Raw genomic sequence first — 27268 nt, 5'->3', positions numbered from 1 at the left:
ATGCTCCAAAAGTTCACAATTGAGAAGAGATCGCCGGCCGGAGTGGCCGTGCGGTTCTAGGCGCTACAGTCTGGGGCCGAGCGACCGCCACGGTCGCAGGTTCGAATCCTGCCTCGGGCATTGATGTGTGTGATGTCCTTAGGTTAATTAGGTTTAATTAGTTCTAAGTTCTAGGGGACTGATGACCCCAGAAGTTAAGTCGTATAGTGCTCAGAGCCATTTTTGAGAAGAGATCCGAGACTCAGCTGGCCAAGTTTAGGTTTTACAAGAACGAGGAAAAGCATTAGAAACCCTCGCCGTTTTCGGGCGGGCGTTACCTTGCTGAAATGTAAGCCAAGGACGGCTCGCCATGGAGGGCAACAAAACGGGGCGTAGAATATCGTCGACGTACAGCTGTGCTGTAAGAGCGCCGCGGATGACAGCCAAAGGAGTCCCGCTTTGAAAAGAAATGGCGTCCCAGACCACCACTCCTGGTCGCCGGACAGTATGGCAGGCGAAAGTCAAGTTTGTAATCCTGCGCTGTCTGGGGAGGCTCCAGACACATCTTCGGTGTTTATCGGGGCTCGTTTCGAAGCGGGACTCATTACTGAATACGATTCTGCTCCAGTCAATGATATTACATGCCGGAGAGTGTGTGAAGACGCCCCGGACAGTGGTAGGATACCAACCTGGCCGTCGTCCGCCATACGGCCAGACAGCCAGGAGTGATGGTCTGGGGTGCCACTGGATTTCATAGAGGGACTCCTTTGGATGTCATCCGCGGCACCCTTACAGCACAGCTTTACGTCGACGATATTCTATGTCGCATTTTGTTGCCCTTTATGGCAAGCCGTCTTGGGCTTGCATTTCAGCACCCACCCTTACGCGGCGAGGGTTTCTACTGCATGTCTTCGTGCTTTCTAAACCCCACCTTGGCCAGCAAAGTCGCCGGATTTCTCCCCAATTGATACCCGATAACGCAAATATGAGGGAACAGTTTATTGAGGTGAAACACTATTTAATGCACGTAAACTCATGTTTATCACAATAAATGACATTGCAGAAAAGCAAGTTTCAACTAGAAATATCACGAAGAAAATTTCTGTACTGGACTGGGACCCGTTACTCCTACCCAGCAGCCATTGTCCTATTAAAAACCATGATAGATCTTAAATTTGGTTATAATGTGACGAAAAGTTCAGTACTCACTGGGAGTCGAAACCAGCTCCAGTTGTTGTTGTTGTTGTTGTTGTTGTTGACAACACCTGGAAACACATTTAAAATCACGATTACTTTTCACCTGCAGCTTGGTGTCACAGGCTGTAGGGTAAAATGACGTAATTGAAGGTTTTGTGTCAGACCAGAATTCGAACCCGAACACGTGGATTTCGTGGAAATCTTGAGGAAATTGGAATCTCGGGGAAACGAAGTAAAGATGGAACTTTATCGTCCAGAAGGGGTCAAATCCCACAAAAAAGGAAGATCTGCGTTCGAACCCCAGCCCAGCACCAATATTTTCGACATCTGAGGTTAAGAAATTAGCGCCCTGGGACCTTACATGATGTATGTATATGTCTTGTGACTAGGGCCTCCCGTCGGGTAGACCGTTCGCCGGGCGCAAGTCTTTCGATTTGACGCCACTTCGGCGACTTGCTTGTCGATGGGGATGAAATGATGATGATGATGATGATGATGATGATGATGATGATGATGATGATGATAACACAACACCCAGTGCCTGACCGGAGAAAATCTCCGACCCAGCCGGGAATCCAACCCGAGTCTTTAGGATTGACATTCTGTCGCGCTGATCACTCAGCTACCGAGGGCGGACACCTTACATGATGACTGACTCATGAATAAAATGAAATTTCCGTCGTAAGAAAGCTTACTGGCGACAGGTTCTAATTGCCGCGACTTCTGTCTCTGTCATGGCCCAGCCTACACCGACTTTCCTCCAGTCGATAGCGAAGGGAAACCATGTTTAACGTGGATTTGGAACCAGAAATCCTTCTTGTTCAGTTGGCGTTACAAGGTGCGAAGAGGGTCTGTTCGAGCTTCTTAGAAATGGTTACCTGGAATGTGAATCGAGCCAAACAGGAAAGGTAAACTTTTGAGACCAGGAGATTAGAACAATAAGTCCGACAGGGATTGCTTTCCAAGCAAGCCATTGGATATGGTCTTTGGTAAAAACAGCAGAGTGCATACGGGTGTTCTCGTAGAGTAGCAACAGTTGATGCAGATTCCTTAGTCATTTCTTCATATGGGGACCACAAGGCGTCTTAGTTGTTGGGAACAGATGCCAACGGCGATAGATACACCCCTGGGACCCAGTTTTTAACACAAAACATCTTCTTAATGTTATCAGACACGTGACATCACGTTTTGTGGACACACACTGGAGTTCGCTTCACATGGTTTTGTTAGGAGCAACCATAATTTTCCTTTTGAAATTAACACACCGTGGATCAAATCCTCGTCTGGTCTTCTTCATTTAAGTTTTCCGTTATTGCCTTGTGTATGTTAAGACGATTGCTGCTATTTTTCCTTCGAAAAGGCACAGTCGTTTTCGTTCTCTGTTCTACCCAGTCATATAATGAAGAGCCAAAGACACAGGTATACCTGCCTAATATCGAGTAGACCCCCGCGAGCACGCAGAAATACCGCAACACGACGTGACGTAGACTCGACTAATGCATGAAGTAATGTTGGAGGGAAATGACACTATGAATACTATAGGGCTATCCATAATTCCGTAAGAGCACGAGGGGGTGGCGATCTCTTCTGAACAACACGATGCAAGGCATCCCAGATATGCTCAATAATGTTCATGTCTGGGGAGTTTGCTGGCCAGCGGAAATGATTAAACTCAGAAGAGTGTTCTGGAGCCACTCTATAGCAAATCTGGACGTGTGGGGTATCGCGTTGTCCTGATGGAATTGGCCAAAGTCCGTCGGAATGCACAATGGACATGAATGGATGCAGGTGATCAGACAGGATGGTTACGTACGTGTAACCTGTCTATAGTCGTAACTACACGTATCAGATGTCCCGTATTACTCCAACTGCACGCGCCCCACACCATTGCAGAGCCTCCAGCAACGTGAACAGTGCCCTGCTGACATGCAGTGTCCATGGATTCATGAGGGCTCAGGCTAGGCGTAAAGCTTTGTGTCGTGCAATAATCAAAGCCACAGGAGTGGGCCTTTGGCTCCGAAAGCCCATATCGATGATGTTTCGTTGTATGGTTCGCACGCCGATACTTCTTGATGGTCCAGCATTGAAATTGCAACAATTTTCGGAAGAGTTGCACTCTGTCCTGTTGAACAGTTGTCTTCATTAGTCCTTGGTCTCGTTCTCGGAAGATCTTTTTCCGGCTGCGGCGATGTCGGAGAGTTGGTGTTTTACCGGATTCTGATATTCACGGTACACTTGTGAAATGGTCGTACGGGAAAATCCCCACTTCATCGCTACCTCGGAAATGCTGTGTCCCATCGCTCGTGCGCCGACTATAACACCACGCTTAAACTCGCTTAAATCTTGATAACCTGCCACTGTAACCGATCTAACAACTGCGCTAGACACTTGTTGTCTCATACAGGCGTTGTCGACCGCAGCGCCGTATTCTGCCTGTTTACATGTCACTGTATTTGAATACGTATGCCTATACCAGTTTCTTTGGCGGTTCAGTGTAGCTTCTGCTTCATCTCTAAGGACCACATCGGCGAAAGGATGTTAATCCTAATTACCATTTCTTTCATTTTTTTTTCAAACATTGTCAGTTGAATTTAAGCGTCTCACGAAGGTTAAATGGTTGCGTTTCTTCACGTTTGCCAACAGTCGGATGGAGGATAGTGGTAAACCTTAAATCGTCCTTCATCAAAGCCCGTTGGTCTTCCTGAAAGTGGCCAATAATTAATGTCGAATAGTAAACCTGGAAGAGCAGGTGAATGGATTGGACAGTATCTTGAAAGGAGGATATAAGATGAACATTAACAAAACCAAAACGAGGATAATGGAATGTAGTCGAATTAAATCAGGTGATGCTGAGGGAATTAGATTAGGAAATGACACTTACAGTAGTTAATGAGTTTTGCTAGTTGGGGAGCAAAATAATAGATGATGGACGAAGTAGAGAGGATATAAAATGTAGACTGGGTATGGCAAGAAAAGCGTCTCTGAAGAAGAGAAATTTGTTAATGTCGAGTATAGATTTAAGTGCCAGAAAGTCTTTCCTGAAAGTATTTGTAGGGGGTGCAGCCATGTATGGAAGTGAAAGATTGACGATAAAGAGTGTAGACAAGAAGAGAATTGCAGCTTTCGAAATGTGATGCTACAGAAGAATGCTGAAGATTAGATGGGTAGATCACGCAACTAATGAAGAAGTACTGAATAGAATTGGGGAGAAGAGTAATTTGTGGCACAGCTTGACCAGAAGAACTGTTCGGTTGATAGGTCACGTTCTGAGGCATCATGGGATCCCCAATTTAGTATTGGAGGGAAGCGTAGAGGATAAAAATCGTACAGGGAGACCAAGAGATGAATACGCTAAGCAGATTCAGATGGATATCGGTTGCAGTAGTTATTCCGAGATAAAGAGGCTTGCACAGGATAGAGTAGCATGGAGAGTGGCATCAAGCCAGTTTCTGGACTGAATGCGATGACAACAACCACAACAATCCTACATGGAACGAGAAAACCATTTTCTTCCGTTAAATGCTGCTAGCAACACATTATTCAATCCAAAGATAACAAAATGTCACAAATGTCGGATTTTTTTACTGTTTCACGCTCCGTTTCCCAAAGCTTAGAAAATGTTCCTCATAATCTCCAACTAAGCCAAATTCAATAAGTTGATGCAAGAACAATTCTATAACCTCAAATAAAAAATGACGATTTATAAATATGCTTCTACTCGTAGAATCTGCATGACAATACGGCAAAGAAAATCTCCACGAACTTACGCGCCAACCTACTTTTTTCAGACAATTTTACCTGTAACGGTAGGCTGCATACTTCAGTATTCTTCACATCATATGCTGCATGAGAATAGGTCAGTGACAACAGGTCACCACGTCCTGGCTACGCAATTGTTTGAGATGGAAAGCGATTTCAAACAAACAGAGAGAGAACAGTGCTCGATATCTTACTCCTGCACTGCCATAAATATACCACGGCAGCTGAAGTGGAAAGCAGCACTTCCTGAAGAAATTTTTGCATCCTACGTTGTACCCAGTCGTGCTTATGGCCATTGTGTAATTTCATTTCACTGGTGATTATAAAATCAAGCCGAAAGTACACATTAAATAGTCAAGGCAGCTGCTGACTTATGATGTGGACAAACCAGGAAACAGGCTGTAATCCACTTCCACGCAGTCAGAATTCTCATCCAATTTGCAGCATCCTTTGTTGTGACAAAATCATGAGCCACCGATACGTGCCGTCCGGTGGTCTGTTGAAATGATTTTAGCTTCGTATGCTTGGGGTCTTGGTTCGATCCACACTTCAGGCAGCAACTTTTAAGAAGTACGAACAGACACTCTTCGCCTCCGGTAACGGCAATTGAGGAATGCAAGATTTCCCCGTGGTTCGAAATCAACGTTAAACTTGGTTTCCCTTCGCTACCGACTGAAGGAAAGTCGGTTTTAGCCATGACAGAGACATAAGTCGCGGCAATTAGAAACTCTGTCACTTGTAAACTTTTTTGGGAATTTTATTTCATTAATGAGCCAATCATCATGTAAGATCCCTAGGCATTTATTTCTTAAATTTGAGGTGTTAAAAATATTGGTGCTGGGCTGGGATTCGAACTTACATCTCTTTTGCCGGATTCGACCCCTACTGCGTGATATACTCCCATCGTTTCGTAGTTTTCCGAAAATTCCAAACCCCCCACGGTTTTCCCGAAACCAACGTGTCTGGGTGCGAATCCTGGTCTGATACAAAACCTTCAATTATGCATTTCAAGCTGTAGCTTGTGCACGCCAGGCTACAAGTGAAAAATAATCACGATTTCAAATGTATCTCCATGTGTTGTCGACAACAACGATTGGTGCCGGTTTCGACTCCCAGTCAGACACAGAATCTTTCACCACATCATTTCATATTGAACCATGCCAGATCTAGCTAATGGTGAAAAAGAATGCAATAGTTAATATCTGTGTTAGTCAATAACAGTCAGCACAGATATTTTGGTGCCGTTATTTCCAGTCCATGCGTGAGAACAGCTCGCTGTTGTTGAAGTAATCCGATATTTAACGTTTGTTCGTCGCCAGAAAACGAGAAAACTGCGGCTGTGTGTGTCCTGTTTGAATTCCGAGAAAGCAAAATTTTTTCGGCTCGTCGTTTCGGTTTGTCGTCTCACTACTGGTGAAAACATTCGGCATCTGACATCTGATTCTGCTTAGTTAACAAGTCAGTCAGCTGCTAGATTCAAATCCCCATCTGACACAAACTTTATACCACGTCATCTCTAATTCAAAGATTTTCACGCCTTGTTACTTGGGGTGGAAATAACATTTAAGACCTTTCGTGGTCAGTTAACAGGGACATTGGTTGGTGGTTAGGAGTCCTGGGAGCCGATCCAGTACAAAAGTTTTCATGTTATTTCAAGCTGAAACTTGCTTTTTGGAATGTCGTTTATAATAATAAATTTGAATTTACAAGCGTTAAAGACTGTCTCATCTCTAGTAAACTGTTTCCTGATATTTGCATTGTCGAGGTATTAATTTGCCTCTGGACTGAGAGCCATTCAGAGCAGTGTTATCAACTGCTCTCTTGTAGTAACAATTTTGTATAATCAAACGATTGCGCCACAAGAGCTTAGAGGAGTTGCCATGCGAATCGCATGGAAGACAGTTCAACGTTCGGTTTCTTTGGAGAATGATAGTTCATCCGTTGTTAGAAATTTAAGCGCGCATTCAAAAACACATCTAAAAATTTCTTGCAGATATTTCTAAACACTGTCTGTCATAGACATCACTCACTGGAATGTGGTTGTGGCTCAATCCACTTTCTAGCGTTTGTGTTTGCATGTAGAGCATGTATTACGGCCATAAGTTAGTTTAATCTGCATTGCCCCTACACTGCATCCAACATCACATACTTATTTTTTCCTGGTTGAAGATTCAACTGTTCAGATTTTCGATATGTCACTAGAAAATTGTGTAAAATTGCTTCACATTTGATCTCCGCTACATATGACAAAGCACTTTGTCCGAGGGCGGTATTTTGTCATTCCCATTTACCATTTATAATGGGTTTTGGGTAAAATAATCTCTCTAATCTCGCACATATACTGATATTAGTGTATTATTTTCCCGTGCAATCAAAGATAGGGCCGATAGTACTGACCACTGTAAGTTGCCAGAGTGGCGTTAAGGCTAAACCAGCTTTGTGTTTATAAATGACTGTTGTCCGAGTCAAGGAAGAAGAGCAACAGAATGAGGGAAAACAACGTTAAATCCTTTCTGTATTTACGTACACCATCAAAAGTAATTTGAGTAGGAGTTACCGTATCATTGCGAATGTTTGGCAGTTAATATTTGTGTTACGAGATATGCGGTTATTCCTGCATTTGTTTGATGTAATACGAGTACATCGTTCCGAATGCTTAAACCGGTGCCTCTGAAGCATGTCTATTATTCTAAATTTATTAACATTCTCCTCACCTCCTGCGCATCTTCCGTTTGCTATCGGTTGCCGTATGAATTTGTTTTGGTAGCTCATGTTCTGCTCTGATCATTGAAATAACAAACCGAGCTAATAGACGTCGATGTGAAATGCAACCTAGAGAAATAAAATATATCACGTCTTAGCTTTTAAGCTCTCACTAAGTTTCATCTGTATATCTATTTTACTGCAAGCAAAAGTATTAATATTCACTTCGCAAAATGTATTGAGTGAGCCGCCGTTAGTTTCTTCTTACCTTTCTCGGGAAGCACCTAAGGAATATTCATTAGATGTGTGCGTCAGCGAATTATATATGTTCAATCGATCGCATGTTATACACTTTAAAGCTACGTCTTGCTATTCGTTTTGCATTTATATGAACTATTCCGCATAATAGCTTCATTATCGCTACTCTATAATCGGCACCTCCTACGACCTCTGAAGTGCTACGTGCCGCGTACGTTGATGAAGCGCGCGCCGCCTGCAATGTGTTTGTACTTGTCCAGTGTCGTTCTCGTAATCTGCATTTGCATAACCAGTCTTCTTCTGTGTTAGGAATGTTCCTAAATTAGAAGTCTGTTGCATTTCTTCTAGAATTTTCTTTTTACACTCACACTAAAAATCGTTCAACGCTTTGGTAGAGATAGCTCTAAACTTTCTGAGATTTAAGTCACCCAACCGAATGAAAATTCAATTTGTACCTGACTCCGCCGAGAGCAGGTACCTAGAAATTCGTTGGATCTCACTTGGAGAAATTACAAGATATACTTATCAGAACTTCTAGATAGAGATTTCATCTTTGTTATGCGTTCGAAATTTTATTTCTTTACCGCTTAATCGGCTCATCGGAAGCTAATCGTACATAAATTATACGATTATGTCACTGTCTTTCCAGTTTCTTTTTTTCCAAAAGTAAATGGTTAGTTGATTTTGGTATTATTTGGTGACACTAAATTTATTGTATGTTTAAAAGATTTGGTTGTCTCGGTCAAGGTTAATTTATTATTTTTTCAATGAATTACAGGCTGTATTTTAACAAACAAAGCACTGTTATTAGCGTCGTTGCCACTATGGTAACAGTGATTTGCAAAGGTCATCTGCTAAACTACTGAAATTGTTGTGAACGCGTATTCCCGTGCTATTCGAAAAGAATTTCTGTTTTGGTGCATTTATTGTATTTTTCTTCTGAGTACAGTATGTCTTTTCCTTAAACAAGTGCTGCCGCAATACTGTTACTTAGGAAAACATTTATCTCGGTTTGAAAGTCGTTAGAAAATGACATGACATAAGATTTGAAACGGTTATCCACTTTCAGTATTCACGGGCACAAAACCAAACAATGATTGTCTTAAGGAAAGATCTGTTGGATACGTAGCGTCAAATCTAACTATCTAAGTTTCCGCCGAAGCAGACAGACGTAAACAAATATGGTAAAAAGACAGACGAGAGCTGTAGTGAGAAGGTTATTACTCCAAATCATGTGCCAGCGTCACCATCAATCTGTATGCGGCGTCTTTATTGACTTTACTAATGAAAAGAAACTGACCACAGTCTTCCACCTCCTTTGTAGTCGTCCCTCGCAAATAGACAACCCTTCCAAATGATTTCAACTGCAGGTTTTGTTTTACGTATTCTCATCGTGGCTGATGTCCCGCATCCGTATTTTAGGTTACTCATACACAGCTTGTAGATAGTTCTCAAGAACTGACACTAGCTACTCTGGAGCTACTCTGTAGCAATTCTGGACGTCTGGGGTGTCACATTGTCCTGCTGGAATTGACCAACTCCGTCGGCATGCACAATGGACACAAATGGTTCAGGTGATCAGACAGGATGCTTACGTACGTGTCACCTGTCAGAGTTCTATCTAGAAGTATCAGGGGTCCCATTTCACTCCAACTGCACACGCCCCACACCATTACAGAGCCTCCACCAGCTCGAACAGTCCCTGCTGACATCCAGTTTCCATAAATTCATGAGGTTGTCTCCATACCCGTACACATGCATCCGCTCAATACAATTTGAACAGAGTCTCGTCCGACCGGGCAACATCTTTCCAGTCATCAACAACCCAATTTCGGTATTGACGGGCCCAGGCGAGGCGTAAAGCTTTGTGTCGTGCAGTCATCAAGGGTACACGAGTGGGCCTTCGGCTCCGAAAGCCCATATCGATTATGTTTCGTTGAATGGTTCGCACGCTGACACTTGTTGATGGCCCAAAATTGAAATCTGTAGAAATTTTGCGGAATGGTTGCACTTACACCCCGTTGAACGATTCTCTTCAGTTTCCTTTGCTTAACATGGCAATCAATCGTTCCCAACATGTGCAATTGTCTATGTTATTTTACTTCGCTCTGCCCTTCCTACAGCTCATGTAATTTGTTTTTGCCATTTAGTTGCTTCTTTGAATCTCTTATGGCTCACAGGTGATCTCGTAGATCGTATAAAAATTTCCCGATAAATTGTCGAAGCTATAAAGTTCATGGTTTAGTAATATCAAGTATTATTCAAGTGGCAATGTTGAGATACCTCGGCTTTTCGACGAATCTCATAGTCACAATTAAGGGTAATACACAGTACTTCAAAACTTCGGCTGAAGATGATAAATATGATACTGGTCGAAACGTCGTGACACCTCAACACTGACACTAATTTTCACCGATATCTAAATCTATACCCGAAAGCACCTTACAGTGTGTGAGGGAGTGTGCTTCCGCTACCACTGTCTTTTTCCCCCGTTTTCCTGTTCCATTCATTCATGAATGGTGCATGGATAAGACGCTTCTCCGTAAGAGCTCTGTTTTCTTTGATTTTCTCGGCATGATACGTAGGCGAGACGTATGTGGGAGATTCTCTCTCAGAATTCCAAAGTGAACCTCTGCAGGATACACAACGCCTTTCTTGTAGCGTTGCCACTGGAATCTGATGTGCATATCCGTAACGCTCTCATCCGAAATAAACGATTCCGTGACGAAACGTTGCACTCGTCGTTGTATTCTCCCCGCCCCTCCCCCCCCTCTCTCTCTCTTTCTATTTTGTTACTCTTCCTTGATAAGGGACTTAGACTGATGGACAGTACTCGAGAATAGGTCGAAAGGGTGTTCTGGAAGCCACGCATTTCATGGATGAATTACATGTCCGAAATATTCTCCTACTGAACCTCAGTATGTCACACGATTTTCCTGCCACTTGTTTTATGTTCTCATTCCACTTAAGGTCGCTTTTCAAAAGTAGTATAAGCCGGGAAAGCCCACATTCACACTTTATTATAATTTTGTACGGATGTTTTATCAACTGCAATTTCGGATCGATAAATTCAACCATACGAAATATGATGGATGGATAATGGTACTCATTATGCTTTGGATATCTCTGATTCTGTATAGTATGCTTATCAACGTAATTCAAGTCGATATATTACTTGCGATTATATTTCTTAAGAATTTTAATTTCTTTCGCCTTGTTTACTTGCTTATATAGTGAAATTTTAAACGGCTAACTGCACCTTCACCCGCTTCCATTTGCAGGCTCCTTATCTAACGGATATCAGGGGCAACAAAAATTTGATTTTCAGTATTTCATGTAACTATTGACCAAATTTAAAAATTTAAAATTCTGTCATAACTTACTCATCGAGAGTTATAATCTTACGTCAAATAACTTTTAAAATTAGGAACTGTGTAAGTGTCTTGAGACAGAGTAACTCACGGCCTGTGTAAGTGTCTTGAGACAGAGTAACTCACGGCCTGACACGATATTAAAGAGGTGTACCAATCTCTTTGCCTCTTCAGTGTATTATTGACTTCGTCGACCAACACTTCCAACATTCTACCCTTTCGTTAATAAACAGTATTTGTTGCACGCTTTGCCATATTATAGTACTAGTATGAGATGCAATCTGTTTTGAAGAAATTAGAAGATATCCAGAATATAATGTTGAAGAAATGTTTTTGAGGATATGAAAAACACGTTGTGTTCAGAGGAACATGGAGTGACATATAGAGTTCATTATATATGGGAGACGGGATGATTTGATATCCTGGTCGAGTCACTGGAAGGGATTTGTTAATTTGTCGTCGGAAAGGTATGTTGTGGTTTCCTAAAATCAGGTGTCTAGATGTTTCCCTGAGCCACTCTACTCTTCGTTGTCTACCAACAGTAACCCCTGCCCCCCTCCTTCACCAAGACTTTAAATACACGGAGTTCCACATATCAAACTCTTCAAATTACGCTTTAAGTTTGTTGAAAGTCGGTAGGTACTCTCATTGTCCATCACTGGTTGAGTATAGTCAAGTTAATTTGCGCTCCGTTTTAAGAAAACTTAGTTTTTCAGGCATCTGAACATTTATGACGTCATATCTCCTGAGCTGTGTTGCGTACAACGTAGCTATACTCAGTGGTATATATGGACTGCACTGTCTGCAAACCGTGTTGCCTCATATTACATTGGAAGAGGGCAGAGTAGTGGGGGAGGGGGAGGGGGAGGCTTTGCTTGAGATAAAAGCTCCGAAAGGTTGGAAATTACGTTTGAAGCTTTTTGTATGAAGTCCCTAAGTGCCCTCATTTTTAAATACTGGGTGAATATAGTCTGGCTGATTTGCGTGCCGTGAGTTACTGTCTCAAGACACGTACACAGTTCCTAATTTTAAAAGTTATTTGACGTAAGATTATAACTCTCGATGAGTAAGTTATGACAGAATTTTAAATTTTTAAATTTGGTCAATAGTTACATGAAATACTGAAAATCAAATTTTTGTTGCCCCTGATATCCGTTAGATAAGGAGCCTGCAAATGGAAGCGGGTGAAGGTGCAGTTAGCCGTTTAAAATTTCACTATATAAGCAAGTAAACAAGGCGAAAGAAATTAAAATTCTTAAGAAATATAATCGCAAGTAATATATCGACTTGAATTACGTTGATAAGCATACTATACAGAATCAGAGATATCCAAAGCATAATGAGTACCATTATCCATCCATCATATTTCGTATGGTTGAATTTATCGATCCGAAATTGCAGTTGATAAAACATCCGTACAAAATTATAATAAAGTGTGAATGTGGGCTTTCCCGGCTTATACTACTTTTGAAAAGCGACCTTAAGTGGAATGAGAACATAAAACAAGTGGCAGGAAAATCGTGTGACATACTGAGGTTCAGTAGGAGAATATTTCGGACATGTAATTCATCCATGAAATGCGTGGCTTCCAGAACACCCTTTCGACCTATTCTCGAGTACTGTCCATCAGTCTAAGTCCCTTATCAAGGAAGAGTAACAAAATAGAAAGAGAGAGAGAGGGGGGGGAGGGGCGGGGAGAATACAACGACGAGTGCAACGTTTCATCACGGAATCGTTTATTTCGGATGAGAGCGTTACGGATATGCACATCAGATTCCAGTGGCAACGCTACAAGAAAGGCGTTGTGTATCCTGCAGAGGTTCACTTTGGAATTCTGAGAGAGAATCTCCCACATACGTCTCGCCTACGTATCATGCCGAGAAAATCAAAGAAAACAGAGCTCTTACGGAGAAGCGTCTTATCCATGCACCATTCATGAATGAATGGAACAGGAAAACGGGGGAAAAAGACAGTGGTAGCGGAAGCACACTCCCTCACACACTGTAAGGTGCTTTCGGTTATAGATTTAGATATCGGTGAAAATTAGTGTCAGTGTTGAGGTGTCACGACGTTTCGACCAGTATCATATTTATCATCTTCAGCCGAAGTTTTGAAGTACTGTGTATTACCCTTAATTGTGACTATGAGATTCGTCGAAAAGCCGAGGTATCTCAACATTACCACTTGAATAATACTTGATATTACTAAACCATGAACTTTATAGCTTCGACAATTTATCGGGAAATTTTTAGACGATCTACGAGATTACCTGTGAGCCATAAGAGATTCAAAGAAGCAACTAAATGGTAAAAGCAAATTACATGGGCTGTGGGAACGGCAGAGCGAAATAAAATAACATAGAGAATTGCACATTTTGGGAGCGATTGATTGCCATGTTACGCAAAGGAATTTCGTATAATACTAGCTGCATGCGTACATTTCATATGAACTGACTAATCGGCAGCCGGCCGTTGTGGCTAAGTGGTTCTAGGCGCTTCAGTCTGGAACCGCGCTGCTGCTACGGTCGCACGTTCGAATCCTGCCTCGGGCATGGATGTGTGTAATGTCCTTAAGTTAGTTAGGTTTAAGTAGTTCTAACAAGGGAACCTCCCCATCGCACCCCCCTCAGATTTAGTTATAAGTTGGCACAGTGGATACGCCTTGAAAAACTGAACACAGATCAGTCGAGAAAACTGGAAGAAGTTTTGTGGAACTATGAAAAAATAAGCAAAATATACGGACTGAGTGGTCCATGTGCAAGATAGACAACATAAAGGATAGCGTGAGCTCACAAGAGCCGTGGTCCCGTGGTTAGCGTGAGCAGCTGCGGAACGTGAGGTCCTTGGTTCAAGTCTTTCCTGGAGTGAAAAATTTACATTCTTTGTTTTCGCAAAGCTATGATCTGTCCGTTCGTTCATTGACGTCTCTGTTCAGTGTAATAAGTTTAGTGTCTGTGTTTTGCGACCGCACCGCAAACTTACAGTTCGGAAAATATTCATTGACCTTGTTATTGAAGTCGCGAGCTATATTTGCCGGATTCATATTACCCACGGAATACATCTCACATATTTAATGCACTCTCGTCCAAAGTAGCGAACAGTCAACTGCCAGCCAGGGAGCCTCGTTAGCAGGAATACTCTCTCTTCCGTGCGCTGTAGTCGACTGACGTCGTGTGTTTCTATGTTTATTTAGGTGTAGAGTCCCCATGCTACGGCGCATTTGCCTCGCATCGGACGGACGGACGGACAGATAATAAATGTCTGAAAATAAAAAAATTAAACTTTGCGCTCGAGGGAAGACTTGAACCAAGGACCTCTCGTTCCGCAGCTGCTCGCGCTAACCACGGGACCACGGCACTCGTGCACTCATATTATCCTTTATGTTGCCTGTCTTGCGCATGGACTACTCAGTTTGTATATTTTGCTTATTTTTTTCATAGTTCCACACAACTACTTCCTGTTTTCTCGATTGATCTGTGTTCAGTTTTTCAAGGCCTATCCACTGTGCCAACTTATAACTAAATCTGAGGGGGGTGCGATGGGGAGGTTCCCTTGTAAGTTCTACGGGACTGATGAACTCAGAAGTTAAGTCCCATAGTGCTCAGAGCCATTTGAATCATTTGAGCCATTTGAACCATTTGACTAAACGGCAGGTACAGTTTTTCTAACGATCAGATTTGATAGTTTTCTCGATTTGTCATGAAATTTTGCTGCCAGTGTTCTACAAGTTAATTTATATGGCGGTATCAAATCTCCATCAGATGTGGCCGTCTAACTTTCATCCACAGAGACTCGTCATGTTGGAACGGCGCGAGGCGGCGCAGAGGTAAGGCACTTCGGACGCATTGTGGGAGACAGTTGTTCAAATCTCGTCCAGCCATCCATCTTTAGATTTTTCACAGTTTGAAAAAAGGATACGACCGATTTTGCTCGTCGTTCTTCTCAAATGCGAGGTTGTGCTAGGTTTCCAATGAACTCGTCGTCGGCGGTATGTCAAACCCTAATCTTCCTCCTTTCGTCGTGGTACTGAACGTCCTCTCTAAAGTTACCGTATTTTAAATCTGTTGTCGGTCAAAACAAGTGTCATTCAATAACGCCTACATACTGTTCTAACCTAATGTAAAACTGCAAACAAAATGTTTGACAGGTGAAAATAAAAGCACTATTTTGTAAGCCCTCAAATGGATAAATTAGCCTTTTTCCCAAGATTCGTCTGTATTTCAATTCGCGTGATACATCGTATTTCCGAGAGGGTTAAGACATTTTTCTTGCTACATGTAATGCAGTGATTAAAGACAGTTCAAAAATGGTTCAAATGGCTCTGAGCACTATGGGACTCAACTTCTGAGGTCATCAGTCCCCTAGAACTTACAAGGGAACCTCCCCATCGCACCCCCCTCAGATTTAGTTATAAGTTGGCACAGTGGATAGGCCTTGAAAAACTGAACACAGATCAATCGAGAAAACAGCAAGAAGTTGTGTGGAACTATGAAAAAAATAAGCAAAATATACAAACTGAGTAGTCCATGCGCAAGGTAGGCAACATCAAAGAAACTGTGAGCTTACGAGCGCCGTGGTCCCGTGGTTAGCGTGAGCAGCTGCGGAACGAGAGGTCCTTCGTTCAAACCTACCCTCGGGTGTAAAGTTTAACTTATTATTTTCAGTTTATGTAACAAACGCTTATATTTTCATCAATTTTTGGAAGTGATTATCAAATCCACAAGAAAATCTAAATCGGGCAAGGTAGAAGAATCTTTTTAGCCATTCGCCAAGTGTACAAGTTAGGTGGGTAGACAACATATTCCTGTCATGTGACACACATGCCGTCACCAGTGTCGTATAGAATATGTCAGACGTGTTTTCCTGTGGAGGAATCGGTTGACCTATAACCTTGCGATCAAATGTTTTCGGTTCCCATTGGAGAGGCACGTCCTTTCGTCTACTAATCGCACGGTTTTGCGGTACGGTCGCAAAACACAGACACTAAACTTATTACAGTGAACAGAGACATCAATGAACGAACGACAGATCATAACTTTGCGAAAATAAAGATACTAAAATTTTCAGTCGAGGGAAGACTTGAACCTACGACCTCTCATTTCGCAGCTACTCACGCTAACCACGGGACCACGGCGCTCCTTGAGGCCTATATTCATTGATGTTGCATATCTTCGCATGGACTACTCAGTTTGTATATTTTACTAATTTTTTTCATAGTTCCACACAACTTCTTCCTGTTTTCTCGATTGATCTGTGTTCAGTTTTTCAAGGCCTATCCACTGTGCCAACTTATAACTAAATCTGAGGGGGGTGCGATGGGAAGGTTCCCTTGTTAGAACTAGTTAAACCTAACTAACCTAAGGACATCACAAACATCCATGCCCGAGGCAGGATTCGAACCTGCGACCGTAGCGGTCTTGCGGTTCCAGACTGCAGCTCCTTTAACCGCACGGCCACTTCGGCCGGCGACTAAAGACAGTAAAACACTTGTTGTCGCGTAGTGTGTGGAATCCGTTGGTTCATTCAGATATGGCGATCAATTTGAATTTCGATGCTTCGTTTTATCGTAAATGTGCGAGCTGGCAATGATTTCCTGCCGTCTGCGTGTAGCCACCTATATACTGTAACACCTTTTGAAACGTTATCTCAGAAGTTGTTTGTACTGTTCACGGTGGTAACACACCTACGTACGTCGTACACTTAAATATTTTCCCCGCTCTGGAGAAGACAGTGAGCCGGCCGTTGTGGCCGAGCAGTTCTAGGCGCTTCAGTCTGGAACCGCGCCACCTCTACGGTCGCAGGTTCGAATCCAGCCTCGGGCATGGATGTGTGTGATGTCCTTAGGTTAGTTAGGTTTAAATAGTTCTAGGGGACTGATGACCTCCGATGTTAAGTCTCATAGTGCTCAGAGCTATTTGAGCTTTTTTTTTTTTTAATTTGAAGACAGTGACATTCGCTCACCTTATGTTCCTGATGTGATGCTTTCACGTCCTGCAAATACATTCTCTCACCTTTTCGTGATAACTCGTACTTTTCTCCTCTAGTGATTATTTACATTGAATATGTTAATTATTATGGGGGAAAGTCTCAGAACCCTTTCACATTCAAACAGGTGTGAGACACGGAAATGGACTCATCCTGTTCTGTTCGATGTGTCCTACACACGGTTATCGAACAATGGGAGAAAAACCGAAGGAAAGTTATTTTTGGAAGCCAGTCCTGCTGGCTGTCCCAAAAGAAACCTGTACATGCCACTCGTCGCGTTTGCTGACGACCTGGCGATACAAAGGACGAAGAAAAAGTGGGGTTACAAATCTCATTTGAGAAAACTGAATTCTTATGCTCAAAGACAGAAATCACGATCCTGAAAACAAAATACGGTAAAATCAACAGGGTCCCGTAGTTTAAATACCACGGAAAATTCATCGAACCGGCAGGCCTTGAAAAAAATCTCACAATAAAATAGCCTCCAGAAAGTGGAAGATGCGTTATGGTTAGTCCAATACGAAAGCGAAACACTGACGTTTAACAGAAAACACGAACTTGAAGAAATAAGAATATAAGAGAGACTAACCCATTAGGAAAATTTTACGAGCAAGACATACTCAAGAAGATTACAGGCTTCAGTCAGTCAAAAGTTTTCAAATTTCGAAACTGACATTAAGAAAAGGCGAATGAAATTGTTTGATCATCTCGACAGACTACCAGAAAAGCGAGTGACAAAAAGGATAATAGACCATGTAACATCAGTTAAGAACCCAACAACTATCCTGAACGAAATTCGGAAGAACTTGAACAACCTAACAAAAGATCAACCAACATATTATAAAGGGACACCTTCAGTCGCAAATAGACAAAAGGGAAGTGCGGCTGGTCCCGACGGAGATTAGAGTCCTCCCTCGGGCATGGGTGTCTGTGTTTGCCCTAGGATAATTTAGGCTAAGTAGTGTGTAGGCTTAGGGACTGATGACCTTAGCAGTTAACTCCCATAAGATTTCACACATTTCAACATTTGAACAAAAGGGAAGTTACATAAGAGTACCAAAACAGAAACAGTACAGACCAAAGTAGTCGGAAGAATGTAAACAAGCCGCCTCCTCGCAAAGAAATCCTACTGGAACAAGAAGTAGTACCTAAGGAAAAGTGGATTAAGTTATGTGCTTAACTTCTTCCATTTTCTGGAAGAACTCGCTAGTAATAATAATAATAATAATAATAATAATAATAATATAATAATAATAATATCAAGGCGCCGCAGTTGTTCGTAAAAGCATTATCTTTTACTACTGCTTGCTATGCTTGAGCTATAAAATAACAGAGCGCATTGTTTTACAATGGAACAAGCGGCCGAGACTATCCACTTTTGACCAATGTTAATTCGGTTCGCGAGTTACATGACACAGGTTTTACGTACACTATCTTATCAAACTATCCGGCCACCCATTAGAATATGCGGCGTGTCCACCCTTCGCCTTTATGAAGGTCTGAACTGTGCTGGAGACACTTTCGATGAAGTGTCGGAATGTCTGTGGATGAACGGCAGGCCATTCTTCCTCAAGAACCGAAACCAGACGCTGTGGTCTACTGGAGCGAAGTTGACGTTCTAACTTATCCCAGAGTTGAAACTTCCTGGCAGATTAAAACTGTGCGCCCGACCGAGACTCGAACTCGGGACCTTTGCCTTTCGCGGGCAAGTGCTCTACCATCTGAGCTATCGAAGCACGACTTACGCCCGGTCCTCACAGCTTTACTTCTGCCAGTACCTCGTCTCCTACCTTCCAAACTTTACAGAAGCTCTCCTGCGAACCTTGCAGAACCAGCACTCCTGAAAGAAAGGATACTACGGAGACATGGCAGAGCCACAGCCTGGGGGATGTTTCCAGAATGAGATTTTCACTATGCAGCGGAGTGTGCGCTGATATGAAACTTCCTGGCAGATTAAAACTGTGTGCCCGACCGAGACTCGAACTCGGGACCTTTGCCTTTCGCGGGCAAGTGCTCTACCATCTGAGCTACCGAAGCACGACTCACGCCCGGTCCTCACAGCTTTACTTCTGCCAGGAGTGCTAGTTCTGCAAGGTTCGCAGGAGAGCTTCTGTAAAGTTTGGAAGGTAGGAGACGAGGTACTGGCAGAAGTAAAGCTGTGAGGACCGGGCGTGAGTCGTGCTTCGGTAGCTCAGATGGTAGAGCACTTGCCCGCGAAAGGCAAAGGTCCCGAGCTCGAGTCTCGGTCGGGCACACAGTTTCAATCTGCCAGGAAGTTTCATATCAGCGCACACTCCGCTGCAGAGTGAAAATCTCATTCTGGAAATATCCCAGAGTTGTTCCATTGGTTTCAGGTCGATACTCTGGGCAGGCCATGCTATTTCAGGAATTTCATCTCAACAACCATTGCTTCACGAATGCTTCTTTTCGACAGGGTGCGTTGTCATCCTGATGCAAACAAGCCTCTTGTCCGAAATGTTCCTCTAGTGCAGGCAGTAATAAATGATGTAAAATGTATTCACGAATTTACGCATTTAGCGTTTTTAAGCGCAAAATGGTAATCACACCCTAACCACGATAAACACCGCCCATACCATAATGCCATCTCCTCCGTACTTCACTGCTAGCGCTGGTAGCTGGTAACGTTCTCCAGGCATTGGCCAAACGTAAACCCTTCCATCGGAAATGGTTCAAATGGCTCTGAGCACTATGGGACTTAACATCTATGGTCATCAGTCCCCTAGAACTTAGAACTACTTAAACCTAACTAACCTAAGGACAGCACACAACACCCAGCCATCACGAGGCAGAGAAAATCCATGACCCCGCCGGGAATCTAACCCGGGAACCCGGGCGTGGGAAGCGAGAACGCTACCGCACGACCACGAGATGCGGGCCTTCCATCGGACTGTCACAGAGTATGGGAGTAGTGGTGTCGCTCTTTACGCCACCGCTACCCTCGCTTAGCACTGAATATAGAAATACGTGGTTTGTAAGGAGCTGCTCGACAGTTGTACCCTTTTTTTTTCGCTTGCTGGACTGATGGTAGCACTTTGGAACTCACGAGTGACGCCTTCCCCTGATTTCATCCTATTTCTTATAACAACCCCCCCCCCCACCCCCACCCTCAATGCTCGACGGTCCCTGACCGTCAGTACGTGAGGTCTGTATGGTCTCGATTTAGCTGCGGCTGTCCTCTCGCGCTCCCACTTCAAAATCACATCACTAACAGTCGACTTGGGCAGTTTTAGAAAAGCTGAAATGTCCCTAATGAATCTATTACTCGGGTGTCATCCTGTGATTAGTCCACGTTCGAAGTCTCCGATCTCTCCCGAACGAACCATCCCACAGTAGTTGCTGCTTCTGTATTGCATTTTATACTGGGGGTTCCGCCTCTCGTGACATTTAGGTATTATACAGGGGTGTCTGGATACTTTTGATCGGGAGGTGTACCTACTTAGTTGCTTGAAGTACCTCTTTTTATGCGGTCACATAGACTGTTTGACGAAATATGGGCTGCACAAGACACCAGGTGGACCTCCTGGTTCCTTGTAAGCAGGCAAAAGATAGAAAATGTGGACACGTGCTACCATATTGTTTGTCGAGCAAGAAAGATAATCTAAGTATTTTTTCATATTTTGTACACAGCACTTAAAGGAAACTTGACTATATTAAGAAATAGTTAGGTGGGGTCAGAGCTGAATTACATTTTAATTACAAATAAGAGCACCGATCAGCGAAGAGTACAGCGTCCCCTAGAGAGATGTTTACGGCATGAAGCTTTGAGTTGCATTCACTGATATCCTACGGGATATTAATCTGGGGTAATTCTTAAATGAGGCAAGAAATATTAATTGCAAAAAATGGCTCTGAGCACTATGCGACTTAACTTCTGAGGTCATCAGTCGCCTAGAACTTAGAACTAATTAAACCTAACTAACCTAAGGACATCACACACATCCATGCCCGAGGCAGGAATCCAACCTACGACCGTAGCGGTCGCCCGGTTCCAGACTGTAGCGCCTAGAACCGCACGACCACTCCGGCCGGCCTATTAATTGCATAAAAGAAAGTAATTATATGGGTATGTACTGGGTTCATAGACGTAGATATTGCAGGTATCTCTTAGAGCAATTCAGAATGTCAACCACAGCTTCGTGGTAGATCTACGCACTGATGAATTTTGTTGCCAACAATACATTGCAATTTAAAAGTAAGACAGATTCACAAATATAACACTAGAAGAAAAAATTATCTACACTTCCCTCTAAAGATAATAATTTTGCCAGAATAGTGAGTGAAATGGAAAACTATAAAGCTCTTTCATAATCCGCCCTTGTAAATAAAAAAAAAAAAAGAAAGATGCATACCAACATACACTGCAAACAGCGTACGGAGTCAGCTTGTAACCCTGTATATTTGAAAGCCTTGTAGTCACTCACTCACTGACTGACTGTTGAAGCACAGTATTAAGTTGAGTGTGAACTGGTGGCGATGACCACGTCTCTGAGACTCAGGCCCACTCAAGTCTGCGCTGAGAATGTTGCGGATAGTTCGCTTGACGGCTAGTTCTACAGTGTGCTTTGGTGTCCATTTGTCGCGGTTTTCAGATGCCTTACTGCCACATGTGAGTTCCTGGGACGTCGGTATTTCCACGTGGGCTGTCGATAAATTTTTTAGATTGCTCTCTGTTCGATGAAATCCTACTCCGTTGTTTCGGGCACATATTACTCTTTTGTTTGGGCTGCATTACTCGATTTGTGCCATTTTTCAGCAAATTTTCATTGTTACTTGTAACTTCAGAATTACAAGATTTAGTGTATTTACCCTCAAGCCACTATCCTGAACGGAGCTTGCTGTAGACCCAAGTAGGACAGTTGCACCACCAGTTCGTTCCGTTACTGAACTACATGACCAGACCCGTGCTCGATGACGTAAGGACGGAAGCAAGTTTGATTCACATAGCGAGAATTGGTCCACAGACTATTTTTAGAATATGGTTTAGATACGGCCACACGAATTTCAAAAATTTGTAATGAAAAGTAGGATGGCATAATTTTCGGGAGCTGTACTAGAACATCAAGTTGTTTCCATGTCAGAAAACGCATAAACTTGCTTGCAGGTCTTCTACTGTGCTCTCGCCGCGCCGTGGCAGCGTTCGTTGTTTGTAGGTGACGCAGAAGTAGTTTTGCAATTAGTGGAAGTCTCATCTGATTCAGACGTCGTGAAGAAGTGGGACGCTCAAATTAAATAGAAGTTGGTCTCTCTCTCTCTCTCTCTCTCTCTCTCTCTGTGTGTGTGTGTGTGTGTGTGTGTGTGTGTAGACAAGGTGGGAATGCGCCGTGGGTGGTGGACCTCCGCGCGGTGCCACCTTGTATATTCCGGCGGGGTGCGCAGGCCACGCCCCCGACGCCCGGCCGGCCGTGGCAGCCGGCGCTAGGCGCCGCTAGACGCCGCCGCCATTGGCCGCCACCGGCGTCACGTCCCGGCGGACACGGCCCGCCATTGGGCGCCGGCAAGGACGCCGACGCGGGCGCTCGAACAGAACCGCGCGCTCGAGCGGCGCTAACGACCCGCTCCGAGACGTCTGCTGCATCCACCGAGCCGCACTCCTCTGCCCAGGTCTTACGCTGTCGCTTCCGCTGTTTTGGCCTCCATATCTGGACTCACTTTAGCATTCAGCAAGTCGGTTAATCATATTTTTTTGGGGTGGGGGCGGTCATCAGTCTTCTGGCTGACTTGATGAGACCCTCCACCGTTTACAGGCCATAGGTCCTGTGGATACATGTTACGTGTCTTTAATATAACCTTTTCCGTTGGCTCTGAAACTCTGTCCGCTCTTCCACCTACATCTACATATTATTATTATAACGATTGCTCCCCTTTAGGAGAGCGATTGAACTTGAATTCATAATTTCATCTTCGGATGTCTTTCTTCTTTGCTTCCCAAAACCACCTCATCCTCTCAGAATGCTCCTTCTTCCGTTCCTCTGTCCATTTTTTACCAGGCTGACGCGATGTTCTTTCCCCAAACTTCACACTTGTGATTTTATGCCGGCACTCGGTGCGATCTTCGAGATTTTTTATGTTGATCTGCTGTATATCCCTCTGGACTTCTTTCAGCCATTCTGTGCCACATTTACTCCTTGTTATAATATTGAATAATTTCTTTGCTGTTCTGGAGTCTTCCATCCTGTAGATGTGTGTATGAAATTTGGCTCGGCGCTTTCTGATTTCATCTGTTACTATGTTGATCTTTCTATAGAGTTCGTTTTGTGGTCTCTTCATCCAAATGCCATTTTTGGTGATTGGACCGTAAATCTTTCTGAGAATTTTTCTTTCCTGCTTTTCTATTTCCTTAATTTTTGAATGACCATCAATCACCATTGTTTCAGCTGCATAGATTGCTTCTGGAAGAATCACTGTTGTATAGTGCCTTAATTTTGCGTCTGTCGAAATGCACTTCTTGTTGTAATGCGTCCATGTTAGCTTGTAGGCCTTCTGGAGCTTGGTGATTCTTTGTTCATTGGCAATTCGGTTTAATCCTGAGGACTGTATAGTTTCACCGAGGTATTTAAAATGGCAGACTTGTGCAATTTTACCATATTTTGTTATTAAAGGGGATTATTTTCTGGCTGCCTTTCCATATATTGGGTTTTTTCATAAGATATCTGTAGTCCGGTTTTTTGTGAAATTTCATGTAGTTTTTCCACTGCGTGAATCGCTTCTGTTCTGTTATTGGTGATAATTGCAATATGCCGGCCGCGGTAGTCTCGCGGTTCTATGCGCGCAGTCCGGAACCGCGCGGCTGCTACGGTCGCAGGTTCGAATCCTGCCTCGGGCATGGATGTGTGTGATGTCCTTAGGTTGGTTAGGTTTAAGTAGTTCTAAGTTCTAGGGGACTGATGACCACAGCTGGTAAGTCCCATAGTGCTCAGAGCCATTTGGACCATAATTGCAATATCGTCAGCAAAAGCAAGGCACTTCACTTTAATTCGGTTCTCTTTCTTGATACCAATTTGGATACCCTTTACGTGAGGTTCCCATTCCCTGATTATCTTTTCTAGAACAATATTGAAAAGGATTGGGGATAGTCCGTCCCCCTGTCGTACTCCAGATTCGATTTCGAAGGGTTCTGATACTTCGCCCATGAATTTCACTTTGGCCGTTGTTCCTGTAAGTGTCTGTTCTGTGATTTTTCGTGTGTTTCGATCGATCCCAAATTCTTCCATGATTTTAAACAGGGTTCCACGGTTCACTGAATCATACGCTTTCCTGAAGTCGAAGAATGTAACTACTGTGTTTCTGCATTCCCTCATTTGTAATATTGTCTTTAAGCACCAGGTCTGTTCCGCACATGAGCGTCCTTTTCTGCATCCGGCCTGGTATTCACCAATTAGTGTATCTGCTTGGGGTTCTATCCTGTTTAAAAGGGCTTTGGAAAGGATTTTGTAAGCGACTGGGAGCAGGGAAATTCCTCTGTAATTGTTCATGTCTGTCTTGTCGCCCTTTTTGTGTAGCGGGTGAATTAGAGCGCATTTCCAGTCCTCTGGTATCTGCTCCGTTATCCATATGTCTGACATTATATGGTGTAATTTCTCCATAAGTGTAGGATCATTTAGTTACCAGAACTCAGCAATGATCCCATCTTCTCCTGGTGCTTTGTTATTTTTCAACTGCTTGACTATCTCGATAATTTCTTCAAGATCCGGGGTATGTGAGTCTGGGTGTGTGAATACTGGAGAAGAGAAGACAAGTTTTTCTTTGGGTGGTTCGCAGTTGAGGAGGGAACTGAAATATTGGGCTAAGATTTTGCAGTTATTTTTCGTGTTGGTTTCCAAAGAGCCATCGGGTTTCTTGAAGCACAAGCTAGGCGCCTGGTATCCCTATAAGTTTTCTCTGAAAGTCTTATAAAAATTTCTTGTATTATTTTTGATGAAATCCTGCTGGATTTCAGAGAGTCTGTTGTTGTCATATCCCCGTTCTTCTTTTCTAATCATTTTTGAGGTCTGTTTTTGAGTTTTAAGAAAGTTCTCCCAGTTTTCTTCAGTTTTGTGACTGCTAAATTTTTTCCATGCAGTTGTTCGGTTGTCGACTGCCTCATCACAGGTTGCATTCCACCAGCGGTGTTTCCTGTTGCGAGGAGGTTGTCCTTATTTGAGGGCTTCCTGAATTTTCTCTGTTAGTTTCTTCCAGTCTTTTGATTTTTCTTGATTAATTTGCATGATGATTTTTTCTTTGCTGAGTTGCAGATATTCCGGATCTGGTTTGGTACTTTTGGGTGGCCTTTTTAGCATTCTGTTGGGTTGGAATTTTGTTTTTATTTGGAGAAGATGATCTGATTCAAAGACACCTTTGCGGGTTCTGATGTTTTGAATTTCTTTGATGTTTTCTTTGGAAATTGCGACATGGTCTATTTGGTATTCACCCTGTCTAAGACTGGGTGATCTCCATGTGGTTAATTTATGTGCCGGTTTTTGAAACTGGGTACTCATTATTTTAAGTCCAAAGTTTCTGCAGAAGTCGATTAGTTTTTCACCATTCTTGTTGGTACTTTTGTGTTTGGTGTGGGGTCCAGTGGAATTTCTGAATTTTTTTTCCTTCCCTAGTTGTGCGTTAAAATCGCATACTAAGATTTTCACATGGTGCCTAGGTGTTTTATTTGTTGTTTCTTCTAGTGTTTCCCAGAAATTGTCCACTGTTTCATGGTAGATTTTATTGTGGTGATTTGTGGGGGCGTACACATTGATCAGAGTGTATGCTTTATTAGCTGATTTTACTGATAACAGGGAGACTCTTTCATTGGGAGACGTGAAGTCAATAACTGAGTCGAGTACGGAAGTGTGTACGGCGAATCCTGTTCCGAAAAGTGGTAGTTTGTCTCTTACTTTTATGGCAGGTTTGCCCTACATCTACAACTATTTATTTTTATTTAAATGTCAAGTTCCGTAGGACCAAATTGAGGAGCAAATCTCCAAGGTCATGGAACGTGCCAGTACATGAACTTACAACATAAAAAGTAATAACAGATAAAAATAAATGTTCGTGAACCTGAAAGAAAGTCGGTCCATAAGTTTAAGCAAACGCTATCAGCAATACAATGAGAATCATCTTAATTTTTCAAGGAACTCCTCGACAGAATAGGAATGACCCATGAGGAAACCCTTCAGTTTCGATTTGAAAGCGCGTGGATTACTGCTAAGATTTTTGAATTCGAGTGGCAGCTTATTGAAAATGGATGCAGCAGTATACCGCACACCTTTTTGCACAAGAGTTAAGGAAGTCCGATCCAAATGGAGGTTTGATTTTTGCCGAGTATTAACCGAGTGAAAGCTGCTTATTGATGGAAATAAACTAATATTGGTAACAAGAAACGACAATAAGGAATATACATATTGAGAGGCCAGTGTCAAAATACCCAGACTGGTGAAAAGAGGTCGACAAGAGGTTCGTGAACTCACACCACTTATTGCCCGAACCGCCCGTTTCTGAGCCAAGAATATCCTTCTAGAATGGGAAGAGTTACCCCAAAACATAATACCATACGACATAAGTGAATGAAAATAAGCAAAGTAGACTAATTTACATGTCGAAATATCACTCACTTTCGATACCGTTCGAATAGTGAAAATGGCAGTATTAAGTCTTTGAACAAGATCCTGAACGTGGGCTTTCCACGACAGCTTACTATCTATCTGAACAACTAGGAATTTGAACTGTTCAGTTTCACTAATCATATGCCCGTTCTGTGAGATTAAAACGTCAGGTTTTGTTGAATTGTGTGTTAGGAACTGTAAAAACTGAGTCTTACTGTGATTTAACGTTATTTTCTACAAGCCATGAACTGAGGTCATGTACTGCTCTACTTGAAACCGAGTCAATGTTGCACACAACATCCTTTACTACGAAGCTAGTGTCATCAGCAAACAGAAATATTTTAGAGATACCCATAATACTAGAGGGCATATCATTTATATAAATAAGGAACAGGAGCGGCCCAAACACTGATCCCTGGAG

At 42.9% G+C, this 27268-nt stretch overlaps 1 protein-coding gene across 7 annotated transcripts in view; it reads right to left on the bottom strand.

Moving 5' to 3' along the window:
* Positions 1-27268, bottom strand: part of LOC126251669 (uncharacterized) — a 347364-nt gene that overhangs the window by 51387 nt on the left and 268709 nt on the right. For 4 of the 7 annotated variants that reach the window (XM_049952242.1, XM_049952245.1, XM_049952244.1 and 1 more), the window contains one exon: positions 1189-1244. The exons of the other annotated variants lie outside the window; for them this stretch is intronic. In XM_049952242.1, the coding sequence (XP_049808199.1) occupies positions 1189-1244 (56 nt within the window). The remainder of the gene's footprint in view (positions 1-1188; positions 1245-27268) is intronic. 7 annotated transcript variants of the gene reach the window in all.

Source organism: Schistocerca nitens, chromosome 4 (genome assembly GCF_023898315.1).
Source record: "Schistocerca nitens isolate TAMUIC-IGC-003100 chromosome 4, iqSchNite1.1, whole genome shotgun sequence".
In the NCBI taxonomy this organism is placed as follows: domain Eukaryota; kingdom Metazoa; phylum Arthropoda; class Insecta; order Orthoptera; family Acrididae; genus Schistocerca; species Schistocerca nitens.
This window is presented reverse-complemented; position numbering and strand designations above follow the sequence as displayed.